General features: G+C 40.7%; 1 protein-coding gene across 4 annotated transcripts in view; it reads right to left on the minus strand.

The window, feature by feature from the left end:
• syngap1a (synaptic Ras GTPase activating protein 1a) overlaps window positions 1–18,673 on the minus strand; it is a 43,477-nt gene that overhangs the window by 6,342 nt on the left and 18,462 nt on the right. For 3 of the 4 annotated variants that reach the window (XM_025007056.2, XM_017422784.3, XM_037975845.1), the window contains 14 exons: window positions 16,165–16,318; window positions 14,990–15,088; window positions 14,607–14,867; window positions 14,179–14,514; window positions 13,916–14,060; window positions 12,627–12,771; window positions 11,969–12,205; window positions 10,400–10,601; window positions 9,680–9,870; window positions 8,124–8,328; window positions 6,210–6,797; window positions 3,601–4,128; window positions 2,965–3,102; window positions 2,644–2,855 (listed from right to left, as the gene is read on the minus strand). In XM_025007056.2, the coding sequence (XP_024862824.1) occupies window positions 2,644–2,855; window positions 2,965–3,102; window positions 3,601–4,128; window positions 6,210–6,797; window positions 8,124–8,328; window positions 9,680–9,870; window positions 10,400–10,601; window positions 11,969–12,205; window positions 12,627–12,771; window positions 13,916–14,060; window positions 14,179–14,514; window positions 14,607–14,867; window positions 14,990–15,088; window positions 16,165–16,318 (3,441 nt within the window). The remainder of the gene's footprint in view (window positions 1–2,643; window positions 2,856–2,964; window positions 3,103–3,600; window positions 4,129–6,209; window positions 6,798–8,123; window positions 8,329–9,679; window positions 9,871–10,399; window positions 10,602–11,968; window positions 12,206–12,626; window positions 12,772–13,915; window positions 14,061–14,178; window positions 14,515–14,606; window positions 14,868–14,989; window positions 15,089–16,164; window positions 16,319–18,673) is intronic. The other variant, XM_017422768.3, reaches the window with a different exon arrangement.

The raw sequence follows: 18,673 nt of genomic DNA on the forward strand, positions 1-18,673 counted from the left end.
GGTCTCGAAAGCATCACTCAAGACCGAAACAAAAAAAACGTGTTTTCAAACCATTACTCTTGTTGACAAAACTTGCTTCTTCTTCTTCTTCTTCTTCTGCTTCTATTTTGCCTGATAAACACTGCGACAGTAACCTCCTCAGTGTCCTACAGCGGTCTGCTACAGCTGGCCCCGCCTCCTTCTACGTCACCAACCAAGGAGGTAAGTCCTTGAACTTCAAAAGAAGAACTTCCAAAACTTCAGTCAGAGAAATGGGCCACTGGAAGTGTTTTATGATAATCTTTAACTAAAACAAAAGCATGAAAACTCATTATTTTTATATTTCATTTCATTTCACCTTTAAAGAGCTTCATCGCCAACTGACAGTGAAATTTGGCTCCCACTTCACCTCCACCAGCACAAGTTTCTGTCTCTGAACTCCTTATTTCACTCCCTCTCCTCTGTTCCACCACAACAAGTCCGCAATTAAAATTTGCAGATGATGCGCCGTGGTCAGAGTCTGCCTACAAAGATAAGGTCATGGTGCTCAATGACAGAGACTGTGTGCAGGGGTGTGTATTTATGTCTCTGCTGACCTCTCCTGGACTGAAAACACTACAGTGCTTTTCAACAGGGCTCAGCAGAGACCTCATGTTCTCCAAGGAAAAAAAAAAGCATCAATAGAAAAATTGCTTTTACCATTTCTTCAAACACACTACTAACACAAAAAAGTGGAGGCTTCAGAGGGTCAGACTCCGACTACTCCTGCTGCCCCAGCAGGTCACAAACATCCTGAAGGATACACTTTTATTTCCACCTGTCCACAGGCAGGTACTACAAATGTATTAAAACTGCAACACACTCAAAGGGATACTTCAGCTTTACGAAAGTGGGGTTTTGTGTATTTGCTATTAGCAGCCAGTGCCATACATGCAGTAGACAGCAGTCAGCGGGATCTCAGTTTAGAGAATCAGACAGAAATTCTGAAAGAGTCAAGCTAACAGCTGGTCAAAATGAAGCGTTTTTCAAAGCCAATTTCTGCCGTCTAAAATAACAAACCTCAGAAATGTCATTTCAAGTTCGAGTGAATGCTCTAATTTAAACTTTTACACCAAGTCACTTTTGCATCAGATGGTTATTTGCTAGGGGTGGGAACCTTTAAGCGCCGCATGATTCCATTTGATTCAGTTTCAGAGGGCTGTGATGCAAGTCTAAAACAATCACTGATGCATTTTGATTATCTGCAATTATCAGGTTTGTGAATAAACACCAAGAGGCAGCTGGTAAGCTCATAATATTTATCCAAAACACTGTGAAACTAAAATACAGAGTCAGACAGAGTACAAATATGCAAACTGAAATAACTATAGAACCTTACATAAATAAATACTGATTTTTTTCTTGTATAATAAGAAGTGCACAATCACATATGCCAAAATAACACATTACTCACAGGCTGCTGACCAACAATTATTATAGATGCTAACTTAACATTAAAAACACCATAGAAAAGTGTTCAGCATCAGAATTAGTATTGTGCTTGTCCATAAAATTGATGAACAAATCAAATGTTTCAGTCATTACTAAAGACAGTCACATTATGATAACTTCAGTTGTGATTTACAGACATATATTCTTCAGGGTTCAGTGAAGAAAAGAGGAAAAACACAGCTTTGCTGCAACATGTTTTAACTACAGCAGCTACAGTAACTCGACTAGGTCAAAAAGCACTCTCCAGCTGACCGTTTTAAAGTGGCAGCACAAATAATTGTGAAAACGTTTGAAAATCAATTCACAATCATTTCGCAATCTTCCAAGTTCACTGTTTTGATGCATCTAAACACAAGTTATAACCCCTGACCCTGTTATTTAGATATACGTTTATGGTTACTCAAACTGCAGACTGACCGTGTAGGAACAAGGTCTATTATTAAAAACATCCTGTGTGAAACAGATTGTGTTTATTGAACCCCGTCTGCATAACTTTATGATCCAAAAGTAATCTGGTGTAAAATCCAGAATGGAACAGTCACTTGAACCACGATTATATTTGTGTAAATTTGAGATGTTTTCGACAGCTGAAATCCAGTCTGGGAAAGGCCCAAACTGAATAACCTTCTGTTAGCCTGAGTCTGACATGGGAATTTCTCCCTGATTCTCCAAACTGGGATCGTTCTGAATGTTGTCTGCTGCAGGTAAATATTGACTACTCCTAACTATTCCACAGAACTCCATTTTAGAAAATAAGAACTATCCCCTTTAAGATAATTTCTTGTCTTTAGCTACGTCCATTCTAGTTTACAACAGTCACTATTCCACCACCTCATGCACATAAAGATTCATTATCAAAGTATAGTACTACTACTGTATTACACTTGTACAAGAAGTTTTATGCAATATTACTCTGCGATGTGCAATATATATTGCTTTAACCAGTGGAATTTGTTTTTATTAAACGGATATATTTAAATTCCCTTTATCATGCATGTGTGTGCTACAGTTAGATATTACAAACTGTATGTGAATTACCTGAACAATCTGGAGCAGCTGCTGGGAAACTCACCTGAATATTATTACACGTTTCTTTGATAAACCGGATACAACAAGAAGAGCCAGCACCGCCTCATGACTGCCAGCTCTTAGTTCTACCTGAATACTAATCACCTGCTGATGATGCCCTTGATTTGGGAATCCTTCTCCAGCTGCTGCTGCTTCAGGCGGCGCTCGCTGTCTTCCAGCCGGTTCTGATACTGCTGCAGGATCTTACTCGTCTGCTGCTCCTGGGACAGGAGTCTCTGCTCGTACTCCTCCAGTTTGCGGTGGGACATCTTCAGCCGCTCCTTCAGAGAGTGGATTTCCTCTTCGTATTCCCTTACCTGAAAGGTGAGTGACATGTCGCTTTGCTCATCAAGTTTAACCCCGCTGTTAGCTTATCGTAAGGCATTAGCCGTTTTATTTTGTGCGAACGGAGGAAAAGATGCTGACCCTGTCAAGTCGAGACTCGTCCATGCTCTTGGAGTACTCTTTGAGCTGACCCTCGCGATCCGGCCGCAGGCTCTCGATGTCGGCAGAAAGGTGTGGCATGTTGGACACCCAGGCCACCGTCCGCTCATTCATGTTCCCCTGAAACAACAAACACACGTCAGGTTTCAGCTCATGTTTTACTTATTAGTCAAAATGTAATGTCCATGCTGTTTTGTGTGTATGTTTACAAGCAGACAGATTTCGCCCGCCGTCATGAGAGGCAGGCAATTAAGTAATCACTTGTTTGTGTATGTGTGTGTTGTGTGTGTTCATTTGTCTGACTTTTAGCGAAGTATCCCATGAACCACTGAAATGATTTTAATAAAACTCTCAGAAAGTAATCATTAGATAAACATCTAAAACTAATTAACTTTTGGTGTCGATCTGATTCAAGATGGCTACCACAGTTGGTCAATCTTTGCAAACAAAAATGCCTGTACCTCAGTCAATTTTTCAGAAATTAAGATAAAATTTGATGTAGCACCTCTCATGCAACATGACAGGTGATATGCATCCTTTCAAGAAATACTAGTTTGATTTCTAATTTTTTGTTTTCTCCACAGTTTTAACTCTGAGTAGGAGACTTTCTTGAGTCACCTGTTTGTTGGCGACAGGTTTGAGCAGATGCTGCTGCGGCGGCTGCAGTTGGGACTGTTGGGACTTCTTGGTGCTTTTCGTGGGCGTATCTGTCGACTCCTCGGCACCTCCGGCTGGAACCTGGTTCTCCTTAGCGGAGCTGGTCTGGAAGGGAAGCCCGGGAGCTGGACTGTCTGTCTGCGTGTCATGTTGTGTTTGTGATGGCGGCTGCTGCTGCGACGGCGGCGGCTGCTGTTGCTGCTGTTGTTGTGGCGTTGCTTGCTTGTTCTGGCGCGATTTGGGCTGGCTGCCACTAAAGCTTGGGTCAGAGGAGTTGAGGAGGAGGTTTCTGCTCTGAGGACGAACTTTTGGAGGCGTGGCAGTGGCTGGAGTGTTGATGGACCGCTGGGACTTGAGATGCTGCGCGGCGATGGACGTCTGGCGGACAGGATGAACCGTAGTTGGAGGCGTGGCCAAGGATGCTGGCGTCCCTGTGCCGGTACCTGTCTGAGATGTGATCCCCATCAGGTGCTGCTGCTGGAGAGACTCCTGAAAAGACAAATTGAAGCAAACTGTAACAAATAACCAGAATGTGTCTTCAATTTGGAAACAACGGCAAAACAGCATGAATTGAATGAGTCTATCCATACTTGCACAGAATGGGTCTTGTTCTATTTTAAAAACTTTACATGTGAACGAGATATTTGAGATAAAGTCATTTATGATCTAACTTAGGATCCAATGTTCTAACTTTTTCTAGATATCCATGTAAAATACACTTCTAGAGCTCATTGTGTGTTTTTATTTGCAATTTAGCATTCATACAGTATTTTATAAATGTTAGTGTGTTTGTAAACTTCTTGTGGTTGCTCTTCTATTCTTGCTGATGTAGAGATGAACTGAGAGAGTTTGTGTTTGTGATTGTTCAGAAGCTGTCTTTTTTTTTTGTTTTTTCTTTGCTTAAATGGGAACAAGTGATAAGTTAATCACCAAGAAATGTGTGGTTTGGCTGAGCCGTGCCAAATTTATGAGAATTACTACAGAACTAGGACCAACTCATCTCCAAATCCCAGCTTTTATATATATATTACAACTTCACTTACACTTGTAGACCTGTGATCAGACGATGCCCGTGGATGACCTTTCATGATATTTCAGCTGATGTTTTATTCATCAGCTCAGTCACGCTCTACTTTTTAATGACTGTATGTGTATTTTTTGCTGTGTTTGCCACACAGCTTTTGATTAAAGACATAAAAGGTATTTTTATTTTTAATGGATGGATTATTCATTCTTAATGCACTGCTCTGAATGCACCATCTGTATAAATAAGCAGGTGGCTCATGTTGTTTGTTCCATTAAAGCTCATGTAGCCCGACATAAATAGCTCAAGACTACATGACAGCATCGTTAAACACTACAATTTCACAGCGACACCTCATAGTAAACTTATCAATGCGATGGAGCAAGAGCCTGTGTGTATGAAAACACAAAACTCACAAAACTCAAAACACAGGCGCAAAGTTCACTACGTGTTGTTTAATTTAGGCCGGTGTCACAAAACACAAGCTCCTGACAGTTTCATTAAAGATGGAACGGGTTCAGATGTGTTTCTGAAATGAGAGATGATCGTTTCTTGTTTGAGTTTGCTCTTTAAGGCAAACGCTAGCCCAGATCTGCTGGACACACACGGCTAAGAAAGATAATGATAACGTGTTGCATCAGTGGCTCTGACACTTTTATCTGCCCTACTGGCCGACAGCTAATAACCAACGCTGTTGAAACGAGGACACGCAGCGTGACGGCCGTGAAGCACTCTGCAAAGTTCAGCAGAGCAGGCGGGTGAGTTATCCGGCTCGTCTGCAGCATCACAAGTACCTCTACAGTACAGTTACATTTGCATATCATGCTGCTCAACCGAGGGCCTTTTATTAGACATTTCACAGGTTTCCAACTGATTTCAGCAATTCAGTCAAGGTGTTAAAAAGATTCACACAATAGATGGTGAGGGTTTTAAGATTGTTAAGTAATTTGTTTGGAACTAAATGAGAAAAACTGTAAAAGAAAAATAAATAAATAAAATTACAAACGTGCCAAATACTGCTAATGACAGAGCCAGTTAATATTAAGCTTGACCACCTGACTAAATTTGACGTTAACTGTAGGTGTCAACCTTGTATGACTGTTAGCAAAATATCTCATGAACCACGGGACACATTTCTGTGAAGCATCCAGTATGTAACCACTGGATATACATCTCCAAATGATTACCTTTTGGAGTCAACCCAGTTCAAGATGGCCACTACAGCAAACTGAACTTAAAGAAAACAAAAATTACTACAACTCAGTCAGTTTTACAGATACTGAGCTGACATTTGATGTGGTGGTAGCTGAGAGTTCTTTACAACACATACTCTGACATCTCAGAATATTGTAAGAGATTGTTATTTTAAGGTCATTTTTAAGGTTTGCAGCTACAACTCCATCATTTCTCATTTCTTAGGTGGCAGGTGATGAGGAATGCATTGGCCTTTAAGTTTGACTCTATTTGTGACTCATTATAGAAATGATGCATGTCATTAAGCGAACCCGTCTAGCTGAAAGTGTGAGGATAAGTGAGAGTTTCCTACCTGCACCTGCAGTGACAGCTGGTGCCAGGCGTAGTCATTGCTCTGATTCTGCCGGGTGAAGTCATCGCTGTAGCTGTGCGAGTGGACGATGCTGGGCTGCACCAGGCTGCTCTGCGACTGCAGGGCCGACAGGTCCTCGCTGCGGGAGAAGGCGCTGTTGCCAAAGGCGGGCGGGTAGTCGGGGTGGCCGTTCTCGTGCTCGGGGGTGAGGAGGAGCGGAGGGGGAGGGGCAGGATGATGCTGGGACTGAGCCGGGGAGTTCTGGGCGGCCAGATGGAATAGTGGGTTTTGGAAAGACAAGGGGAAGTGCATCGCTGCCGCCGCCTGCTGCTGCTGCTGGGAGAGGGATTCTGTGGGGCCCCCTACGTGGCCCATCTGGCTTAGTCTCAGACCAGAACCCGAGGAACCTGGTGGCAAGTGGCCTCCCATGCGCAGAGGACCTCCCAGGTTCCCAAAGCTGTGGCCGAGGCCGGCGATGGAAGCTTGCGAGGAGGCGAGCATGTCCCCCACTGAGTTCAGGTTGGAGATGCTGTTCATACGAGAGTCCTGAAGGTCCATCATGGACACGCTTTTGTTCACACTGTGGACCTGGGAGACGCACAAAGTTTACTACAGTGCAACTTGGAACAGAAGACAAACACACAAACTTTAATTATAACATGAAAGAAACCAAAATTCTTTGGTAAGCTAATAAACTATCCAACAAGTACAGATAAATTTAAGCTCTTGAGCTTTTTACACACATCTATGTGCAGTCTGTCACTTCAGAAAGCAAAAAACAAACTAAAATAACATGAGCCTTTCAGTTTTTACATAAATTCTGTTGCATTTGGACATATAAATATGTGTTAGAAGGTGATTAGTTACTACAATATGCCTTAAACTTTTAGAACATTTCTGAAGTATCAATAATTTCAGGTAAATGTTAGACAGATGGCCTTAAACTGAGAGTTCTGATCTTTTAAAGGGAAATTCGGTGAAAAGGTTATGAACTAATAATCTCTGTTGTGGCTAGCCTTTGAACAACCTTAATTAGGAGAAATAGAGTTTATTTCTGACCAGACCGATGAGCTAACAGCTAGCCTGAGCTATTAGCTCAGAAGCTAAAGTGGATTCCTGCTGCTTTAGAACTATTCTATTTTTATAGCTTCTGCACTGCCATCGATTTCACATTACTTAGTTATTCTGGCAGAAATATTATCTTTCTGCTGGAAGTGCCCTCAGGCTGCACCCAGAGTGCTACAGCTAATTGCTGCTGCAACAATTTCCACTTGCAAGCAATAAAACGGTTTTAAAAAAAGCTTTTGCATGAACTGCTAAATAATTTTTGAGATTGAAAGATGTTTTCAAACACCAGCAGAGCATTTTAATCCTGGTCCCGACTAGCCGTTAGCTTGTTAATCTGATCAGAATTAAACTCTTTTTTTCTTCTAACTGAGTGTTTGCAAAGCTATCTACAACAGGTTAATTAATTATTCATGACCATTTCATTTTTTTTATTTTAATGGCAAGTTGCTCCGTAGTTTGGGGGTATCCTTTGTTTTTTTCTTTCATTTTGTTATATTTAAAATGTTTCTGATGGGTGGCAGGTATGGTTTCCTTAATTTAGCACCCAAGCTCTTTGGCCACCTGGGACTCTTTTGAATATTCTTTAAATCGTGTTGCTTGCACCAAATTAAAACTGAGCATATAATTAAACATGTGTATAAAAAATCTAAACTTCAATATTCAATCGAATTGTAAATAATAAAGCATTTAAACATTAACAAACATATTGCATTCAGTTTTTACTCACATTTTAAACATTTTTAGATTGTTTTCTTTATTTAAATGTATCACGAGTCCTCATTTACTCATATGCAATTGTTTTTTGCATCTTTAAAATAAATAAAAGGCGAGGTTTTATCAGTCTACCTTTGGATCAGGCTCTGTGATGTCAGAGCTGCTCGTGCAGTACGCAGGGCTGGATCGAGCCAGCGGTGGGCGGGTGACGTAGAACACCTCCCTCGTCGTGCGGAGGTCCCGTTCAGCCTGGCGCCTCATGTTCAGATTGGATGAGAGGGATTCTACAGCCGAAACTCCGGTTGTGGGAGACGGAAGGCGAGAGATGTCTATTGAGCTGCAGACAAGTCAGACAAAAACAGCTTAACTAAAAACTCCTAAATGTTTTCAACCAAAGTTCTGAGTCAGCTCATCAATTTAGCTTAATGAGGGCTTTGATTCTGAGCGTGCAGCATTTGTTGGTTTCGCCACGGTGACTTTACAGCATGCATTAACTACACGTTTCATCACGTAACTGTCCCATAATGAAGCACGTGGACACGGAAACCCCAGTGGGGGGACGGGATCTTAGAGTGGCACCTCGGGGACCGGTGACACCAGGTGTGTCGCTCATCATGTCGGCTCGCCTTTTCCCAGCGTTTGATCCCTGCCCTCCCGAAACCCGCCTGCAGCAGATTTATGTCACTCTCACTGAACGACAGCCGCTCCACCTCACACCGAGCAGTCCTCTGATGCTAACGCCTTGATTCATCTTCCTTTAAGGAGTTCTTATTTAAACAGGCTTTAATGCAGTAACTGTCTCTTGACAGTCCCGGAGTGTTGACGTGGATTAAAACAAAGTGGGAAAAGGTTTGCATAAGAGTGTTTGGGCAAACAGATGGTGCTGGCAATTACTGATTGATAAACTGCTTTGAAAGCCTGATGAGGTGCATTAGGATTATGAGCTTTTAGAAGCACACCAGTGCTGTTATGAGCTGCTGAACTCTTCCTTATTCTGGATCTTTTTGCCTTTTATGTGAATTCTGAGGCAGCATTAACGCTGTTTTTGGTTCATACAATTTTGTCATGTAACTACTTCTGCATTCTTTGTGCTGTCTTAGCCATTCATATATCAAAACACTCAGCTCATTCAGGACACTTAAGGTTTTTGTAACCTTTATACTTTTCAAAATATTTAACTTTATTTGCAAACATTTTCCCCTCAGAAATACATTGACATCTTTTCACATCCTACAAAAACACTGTTCATGTTGAAATCCGCTTCATCATACTTGCTCTATTTTCATCTTCTTATGCTATTTTTAGCTTTTAGCTAATATTTAGCTTCTTTCTGCTTTTAGCTAGTGTTTTGTTCCTTTTAGCTTTTAGCTAGTGTTCTGCTTCTTTTAGCTTAATGACTAAGTTTCAGCTTCTTCTGCAAATTTCAGCAGTAATTTAGTACCCAGCAATCATACTTCATTTTCCCACAAAGTAATTTCTCTGGGTTTATTTTATTTTTAAGTTCCTTTTAAAAACAGACTTGTGGAGCAGAGGTGCACACTTGCAATCGTGGCTGTGCACAGCGTCTTTATGGAGCCACAGCAGGGACTGATACTGCTGGCACTTTGTTCTATTCGGGGACATGCAAACACAGTTTAATGCCCACACGGGGTGACGAAGGGAGGTTCGAAAACAACAGGGAATCCTACCTGTTTAAGTCACGCATCATAAGGCTTTGGAAGTCCGAGGACATGAGGCGATTGAAAGACGGGCGAGAGAAGAGTCTGTCCTTCGGTCTGTCCGGCTGGTGGTTGGTGGGCATGTGAAGCTGCGGGTTCCTCAGGGCGACGCTGATGTCATTCAGGAGCCGAGGCAGGGGTCCGAGTTTCAGAATGGCATCCTGCGGATCCAAAGTCAAGATAATGTAACTTTTTTTTTTTTTAACCGCCAAAGGCCATTTTTATATATAATGCAAGAATACAAGCAGCTGCACTAGATGTGAAAAGGATGATGGACTGCTGCTGGCTTTTCTGTTAAGATTACAAAAAGACATTCAACCAAGAAAAACTTGCAAAGCAATGAAATGGATATAATTCAGTCAATTTTACAGCTACTGAGCTAATAGTTGGTGTGGTAGGAGCTGATCCACAATGCATACTCTGAGCTGCCATGAAATATTTGGAGTCAACTCTGTTAGCAAAATATCTCATGAAACACTGGATGAATAGTAACATCAATTTAGAAGACAACATAATATAAGATCTTCCATCAGGTGTTTTAACTCCAGGAAAAATTATTCTTATTATAATTAATATTAGAATAGAGATTGGTATTTATGGTGTTTATACTATGGATCTATATCTCTCAAGCTTTAAGTAAGAAACAGTCGGCAGTTAAGAGTAATTGATGTGATGGTGTTTTCTGCCCACCTTACTGAGCTGACCCATGACTTCCCACAGCAAACTATGGAGCATGGACAACTCTCTGCCCAGGTCGATGTAGCCCTCAAAGCCTCCGGCGTTTCCTCCCGTGTCCATGTTGGAAATCTCATAAAGGAACTGCTGCATGGAGCCCCACTCCATCTCCAGGAACTCATTCATGAAATACATGTATTCCTCCTTGGGTCCAAATCTGAGAAAAGAACAAACAACTATTATTAGAAAAGGGAAGACAAAAAAAAAAAAAACTGTGGAAAGAGACCACTTTCTATTGATGGATGATCCAAATGTTTGCAGACCAATATGTGCTATTATTGCTGTTATTAATTAACTTTGTGTTTTTCTCCTTTTTTCCATGGCCAACATCATAGCCTGGTCCTTTTTCCACTCTGACTGATTGTTTTAATACCAATGTGAAGTAGATTTGTTGCAAATTGCCAATATAAAAATATAGTTCAACCTAAGTATTTTAGCAACATACAGTAGAACTTCAAACTTTCAAATTTGTATTGCTGAGGTAATCACTGAAATGCCTCATTTTACTCATAAAATAGGTAAAGCACATTTATTTATTGATTTATGAAGATTTTTTCTGAAAGCACAAATAGGCACACGCAATAGATAAGACAGACAAAAGCTAAAAAAGTTACGTTTCATAATGATTTATGAGCTAATATGGAATCATTTTCGCATATGAAATGTAATACAGGTTCTTAAAGTGCAGGTTTCAGTAATTACATTTGTCATTGGCGAAACATTGGGCTCCTTGGCTGAGTTTATTCTCTAATTATTCTGGCCTGCTGCCATTCCGGCTGGAGGTAAGGATGCCCACGTAGCACCTAGCAAGATGGCGGCACAAATTCTCACCTTGTCAGCATACACTGACTGCACTGTAGTCGGACATTCCAGTGTATCTCTATTTCAGCGGAGGTAACTTTTGAACTTATTACTGCAAAAAGAATGCAGTAGTTTTGTGTTTGAGTTGCTCATGTAATGTGATTTGAAACCCATTTCATCTCACGTGGAAATAATATTAAACTTGTAATGCCTCATTATTTCAGTCTTCTGTGAAACGATGAAGCTACTGTGAAATATGTCAAGCTTAAAAAGTTGCATTCAGTCACATGATAAAGAAAATATTTCAGGGTTGTGAAACATATGACAGGTTTTAACATCGTAGTACTTCATCAAAAGTTTTTAAAGTCGAATAAATTTGCACTGACTGCTTACCACCAAACTTTTGATTCCTGAATCATAGGTGCATAATAAGCCCAAAGAATTTGTTCGAGTATTAATAAACATGTCAGGGAAGAGTGCAGAGTGAAAGCACTAAATGTGTCATAGCAGTGAGGCTCAGAGCTCACTGTGTGTGTGTGTGTATGTGTGTGTGTGTGTGTGAGTAACAGCTTATACCCTCGCACTCAAAACTGCAAGTCTCCATTTCCGCGCCTGATGCTCTGTGACATGCATCCCACCCAACAAGAGTGCCGAGCGTCGCAAATCTAAAAACGAACCGGATCAAATTAGCGGGAGAGGACGGGCGGCGGGGCGATCACTCACTTGTTGAAGCTGGCCAGGTTCTGCATCACCTTGGCGATGAGCGTGAGCGTGCGTGACGTGCGCTCGGCGGGGTACTCCTGCATCAGGTTGAACAGGGACGGGGACATGATGGCCGGGCACATGAAGCGGAGGAACAGGGAGGAGCTGATGAGGCTGTCGGCGAGATCCTCACGCCCTCGCTCGGCACACCTGGCTCTCCAAGAGGCGAAAACTTCCTTCAGCTCCCGGGGAAATATGCTGAAACAAGAACATAGTTTCCATTTCGACGATTGGCAGAGAAAGGAAAAAGATAAAAATACAAGTTGGCTAAAACCTTTAGAAAATTATCCAAACATATCCCCCTGCATAAAATAAGAATGTGACTATTTCATATTTATTTTGAGACAGTCTGATGTGGTGTTAACATTTTTACTGATCATGTTTAAAGCTTAAAAAAAACATTTGATACCTCAGGCCATTTTAGCCTTAAAATGATAGACTTCTGTCTTTTCCTCCAAACTCTGTGCTCTTTGACTAATAGGGATCTAACTAATGTTAACTATTTGACAGAGCATCACTTCAAAAATGACCAAACTAGCCCTTTAATCTGCACACCTGCTGAGCAGCTACACTTCCAAACCCTTTTTTTTAGGGGGATCAACGTGACGTAAGAACTGACCAGAGGGAGTTGATAATCTTGCAGAGTAAGAGCTCGCAGCACATACGAAGGTTGGCTTGGTGGTCGGCGAGGACTGACGGTGGGACGCGCATGGGGTCCACCTCACAGTTCTCCTCAGACTCGTATAAGGCTCGAATGAAGTCACCTTTAAGTTACAAAACACAGCTTTGTTACATTTCTGAATTCAAACATCAAGTCTAAGGAAAAACCATTCCCTTTCTTATGGTTCTGAAAGACTAGGAAATGTAATTGTTGCAGGGAAATGCTTTTTTAAAGCTTGAAACTGTTTGTAACCATGCATGAAAACACATAACAAGGTTTATAGACATGAAACATTGTTGTCACTTTGATATAGAAAACTGTTTTTTCCTTAATAGACCCAAAGCCTCGTCCTCATCTTAAAGGTTTGCATGAATGCTGCCTGTGTTTTTCCAGATATTTTACTTTGAAGACATCTAGCCTTGCACCACAAATACATGAACTTAGACAGCTCTTATTTTTTTTAGAGATTCAAGGGATTAAATTATCTTTTGTATGAGCTCTTTGTCCACCAAATACATGACCTCAACAGTGAGCGTCAACAAAGCACATGACTCATCTTTCTGCTGATGATTCTGTATTCTTTTTATAAACTCTATAAACTCTGGTTTGTAGACTCTACGTGAACCCTGGAGTTCAGAGTTCTGGCTGTCATTTTGGTCATTATGATCTTAGTCTTTCAAAACCTGACCAGTGATTTCACACAATCATAGAGGTTTGGTAACAAGATAGCCCCACAAAAATGTATACAGAGCTTTAACCTCATTGGGAAATCAGAGGTTATTAAATGACACATTAACTTGACTAAGAAGCCTATAAGTTGTCCTGTGTTGATCAATAGAAAAGGTTTGTTTGAGGCATGTTGGGAGGCTAAACTAAACTCCTATTTTTTTTACAGAAACCAATTTCCCAAATCACCTACAGCTGGTGATGACAACAAGAAAAAAGATATGCCAAATTAATGCAAAAGCATCGAGGGAGACTGCAAACAAACAAACATGGCAGACTTCAAATACTCTAAAGATTAAACTAAATTTGCTCATAACAATAATCTACCAGAGTCCTTTCAATTAAATAAATATGGTATCAGCTGATATATCTTTATCATATAGTTTCATTTTGACTGGTTCACAATAAAAAAAAAATAGCAAAATCCTACTTGTGCTAGATTTTTCCCCCATTTAGCCTTTTTACTTTGCATATTTGATTTATCCTCATCCAGGCTGAAACACAGTGAAGTACAGTCTCACCTATAGCTTCCTTGAGGTATCTGTGACCTATTAGTTTGAGGTACTCTTCCACGGCCTTTGTAGCGAGTGTGTTCTCCCGAAAGATCAAGTGTTCACGGTCCATGAATCGGTCCACCTCACACATCGCCATGTCTGACAAAAACTCCTGTAAAGAAAATTAAATTAGCATTTTTCTTCGAAACTTACTGCAATGAGGCGCCTTTCCTGGGTGTAAACAGGCATAAACAACCTTCGTAGAACATAAAAACATACTCTTCGCGTACCTTTGTCTTCCCTGTGCTTTGAAGGATGTGCACCAGAGCGAACGCCACCTCCTCTTTACTCTTCACGCTCAGCAGCGGCTCCAGGACTGCGCACAGTGTTCGGTAGTTGTTGGTGATGTACTCGGCAAACTCCTTGTACAGCTCCATTGGGAGAATATTCATCGTCTGGTATCGAGACTTGACCCGCAGTGACGCGTTGATCACTTTGGTGCTTCCGACGCCACCACTTTTGGCCAGAACACTGGACTGTATCACCGGGTACCACTGCTCCACAAACTGCCGGCCCGTGATGCTGGATATAGGGATGCTGACAAGGCCAATGTATGTGCTTTTTTCCTACATTGCAAGCAAAATCGTTAATTTTTTGTTTTTTTTATATACCCCCCATCAAACATCGCACAAAAGATTTTCCTGCAATCTAAATCTACCTTGCGTCTCTTTTTGTCAGTTTCCTTGTAGAGGTGCAATCGAAGGCTACGAATGGTAGGCAAATTGTTGAATTCAAAATGTTCTCCCCAGAAGACGGTGTCAGTGCGAGGTTTGCTGGTGGTGCGCGCGTACAGCATGTCATCCAGGCACAGCTCACAATAGTAGCGTTTCTTAGCTGGAAGATCTCTGGCCTCAATGATCCACAACTTCAGCACATTTTCCACTCGTCTGCTGTTATCCTGGCAAAAATACAAGGAGTTCTATTACTGGATTATAACAGTCCTTATTTACATTTGTCTGAGGTAAATGACTGAAATGTAGATTGTTGTCAGTTTTAGTAGCTTGAGTTGTAAAGGGAAAAAATTACTGCATTGAAAAATACCTTGTTGGGTTTGACAGCTCGTTGCAAATTTTCAATCCATTTGTCTCTTTCTGAAGCCGAACGGCAGGCAAAACATTTGGTCCCTGAATTTGTGGTTACCTGCAGACAGCGTGTCACATTTACTCATGTTCTTAAAATATTTCATGCAGGGCTACCACTTCCAGTGACGTCAAGAACTGATCAAGTTGGTTTTCAGTAAGAGCAGCTAAAAAACACAACAATACAAAATATGAAATCCACTTTCTAAAGGAGACTCTGTGAAGGAGAACCAAAGCTGTTTGTCGATAGAAACAGATGATATTAAGGCCTTGTCCCCACAGAAACACAGGTTCTCAAAGCAATCTTTTTGTTTGCAGTTTCTGAAATTATCATCGTAAACAGCTCAGTTTCAAGAAATGTCTTCATCTAAACCACAAAACTACACCAAAAACAGGAAACAAGACACTGAGCGCGAGCATAAAGCTTACACACTGGGTGAGAAATGCAAAGGACGAGAATAAGAAGGCGTCCTCATGTCGAAGGTTAGATTAGAGCTCATTGTTTTCCAAAGATTGTTTTTTCTGTCTACTCAAAAACACAAGATGGAGTTTCAGGATTTTATTTTACTCTGGAATCTGGGTTTTTTTTTTAATACCATTTTGAGTCTCTTAAAATGCTGTTTCTGTGTGAACGCAAGGCTGAAACAATAAAAAACTTTAGCATTTTCACAAAAATCGTTCCTGTGGGGAGGGCCCAGCAGAGGGCGTAACAGATTTTTTTTTAAATGCAAACTCAAAATCTACCTATCAGGTCTGGCTTTTAATTGGGTTTAAGTAAGTCTATTTGTTCCTGAATATTATCCTTTTTTTTTAATTATTTTTAAAGAGATTTTTATTGCATTTAAGTTACTAAACTAAAGTTTCAAAGTATAGATTTACAAACTAAAAAAAATCCAAGAGACCTGCGGGTCTAAGCAGTCAGAACCCAAGAATATATCTGCATATCTGCATTAAAATAATTTAAATCAGGTAGTCAACTGAATTGTTTAAGCTCTAATTAACTCATAGGTCACCTCATTTATCAGCGATCCTACAGAGGAATGAAGAAGCTGACTAATTATTGTAAAATTTCTTTTAAAAAATGTGGTAGGTAAGTATAGCCATGAAGAAGGAAAAAGGTTAAACAAATTACCGCACCTCAAAGCAGTACTCTTGTCCTAAAATGCTGGAGTGGACAGGCTTGATAATGGCATCTTCATCCAAAACTAGGTCTAGAGCTTCTGCAGCGCTGCTGGGGGAAAGAAGGGACTCGTGGGAGTGGGATTCTTTGAAGCTTTGCATCAAGCGTGTCCTGGTGAGGGAAGAGGACATATAGAATGCATATAGATGTTTTCACAACATGAGTCACTGCAGCTCAAACACAATGTGTCACTGTGTATTCGACACCTTTTTTGAGAATTGCTCCCTTCTTACAGATCTGCAAATTTCCCTGTTTGTTTGCAGTTTTGGTAAATCGACTCATGCGGCTTCATGGTGCACAGTGATCGACCAAAACAGTGATTTACATGAGCAAAGATGGTGATCATTGTAACAACACCATGCTCTGTTGAAAAACTTCAGGTCCTGACGCCTACATGAAGGTTACCTTGACACCCACCACCACCCACCGAAATATTGTTGCAGACCTTCCCATGGCAACAGCACTTCCTGTCAGCAGCAGCTTGTGTGAGCCATGAGCAGATTATTGGACAGTCTTAATGGGCCTTCTTCCAGAAATAAGCAGAAAGCCACTAAAATTATAATCTGAAGGGGAAAATTAATAAAAAGATGTAATGTGGCCATACAGACGTGCAAAATGAGCATTATGAAACAACATGACGTTCAAATAAAAGATGTAAAAGAACCAAAATGAGAAATAAATGCATACGGCAATTCAAAGTGACCAAACAAAGCTAAATTAGTGACAAAATCAACAATAAGAGACACAAGCACAGTCATAACATGTGGCAGAATGATCACAAATACGAAGAGATGCAAAACCATCAAAACTAAAAAACAGGGAAATTAGCAAAAAAGCCTAACAAATTAAACACCTAGCATTCTGTGGTTGTATGCCGCCCACTACATTTCATGCCAGAGTTTTAAACTAGGATCATCATTTCTTATCATTAAAAAAATGATGGAGTTGTTTTGGTCAATAATGTTATGCAATATCGTAAGATTTTACACAATCTGTTAGCACACCGAGTATGTGTTGGAAAGGACTCTCAGCTACTACCACGCCAGATTTTGGCTTAGTTTCTGTATAAGTGACTCCTATAAGTAACTTCCTGAGTTTTATTAATATCTGTTCACTCCTTCATGAGATACTTTGCTAACAGACAGACAGACGAATGAACACGCACAAACATACTACCCAGATCAACATACAAAAAAGGAAATGCAAAAAGTGATGCAATATGATGCAAAACGTGCGTCAAGTAAAAACTAATTGCAAACGTGTGGTTTGAGGTTGTTTTGTGTCTCTTGTGATGCAGGTGTGTGTTGCTCCTTCTCTTGGCGAGGGAGCACACAGCTGTGGTTTGGGGCCCGTTGTTTCATTTATCTCCTTATGTTTTCAGCAGGACAATCCAACTCCTCCCACATCATCAAAACACCCAGGAACACCGGTTTAATCACAACAAAGAGCCCCGCTGAAGAAGGCCCAAAGTGGGTCAGATCTGCTTGAAACAACAAGGGGGAGGTCGAGTTGGGCTTCTAGCTGATCTCAAACGGTAGGAAATGGCCCGCTGCCGCTCAGATGCTGGCGCCGTTTGGGAAATGCAATGTTTTAATTTGCTTTTACGCAAGAACTTAAAAGAGCAAATTTAATGTCGGAATTGCCAAATCTGGGGAAACTGTGTGAACTAATTCTTGCTCGGTTCTTGCAGTGCACAAAGGAAAAAAAGACCAAATACATGAAAAGCGGGCAGGGAGGATTACAGCGTGATCGTGAAGTAACCTTTAGAGGAGGGGGGAACAGGAAAGTGGCGGAATAAAAATCAGAAAGGTAAACCGAGGTAAAGCAAGGTCAGTGAGAAAAAAAGGTTGTTGTTGAGACAAAGTGTGTGTTCCCACCTCAGCCTGTTCTTCAGGCCTTATAGGTGCTACCATTTGAGGCTGAGTATAAACTAGAAAATTGATTGTTTTTCTGGCAGGCAGAGATATCAGATATGGAGTACAGAGTTACGGTTCAATAGCAAAAAGAAGACAAATATCAGGGTGGTCAATTTTTGTGAAATTTTACCCCGTCTTGCCAACAGCTAGATGAGAAAACACGTCTGCGAGCCAGAGAGGAATCAGTTGTAAACTGCTCGTTCCAAAAAGCACAAAAATGCCTAACTTCCTGTAAATAGTTTTTTTTTTAAAAACACTTTCGGAAAAGAACAAATTGAAAATGGTGAAGTTCAAATTCTAACTCTGATTCGAACAAAGTTGAAGCTTTGTTTAAAATGTCAATAAAAAGAGAATTCAATGATAAAACCTCATAAACCTGTATTTTATTAGCAATACAATGCAGTAAACATATCTTTAAATCAAGAAATTGTCCCATATTTAGAAACTGGTTTTTGATGATGTTATGAAATGTAGATGATGAAATGCTCAAAGACCTCCGTTCCATTATCCTGAAATTGCTCCAGTTTTTCGCAAACTGCGTATCTTAAAT

This window comes from Kryptolebias marmoratus, linkage group LG5 (genome assembly GCF_001649575.2).
Source record: "Kryptolebias marmoratus isolate JLee-2015 linkage group LG5, ASM164957v2, whole genome shotgun sequence".
Taxonomy (NCBI): Eukaryota; Metazoa; Chordata; class Actinopteri; order Cyprinodontiformes; family Rivulidae; genus Kryptolebias; species Kryptolebias marmoratus.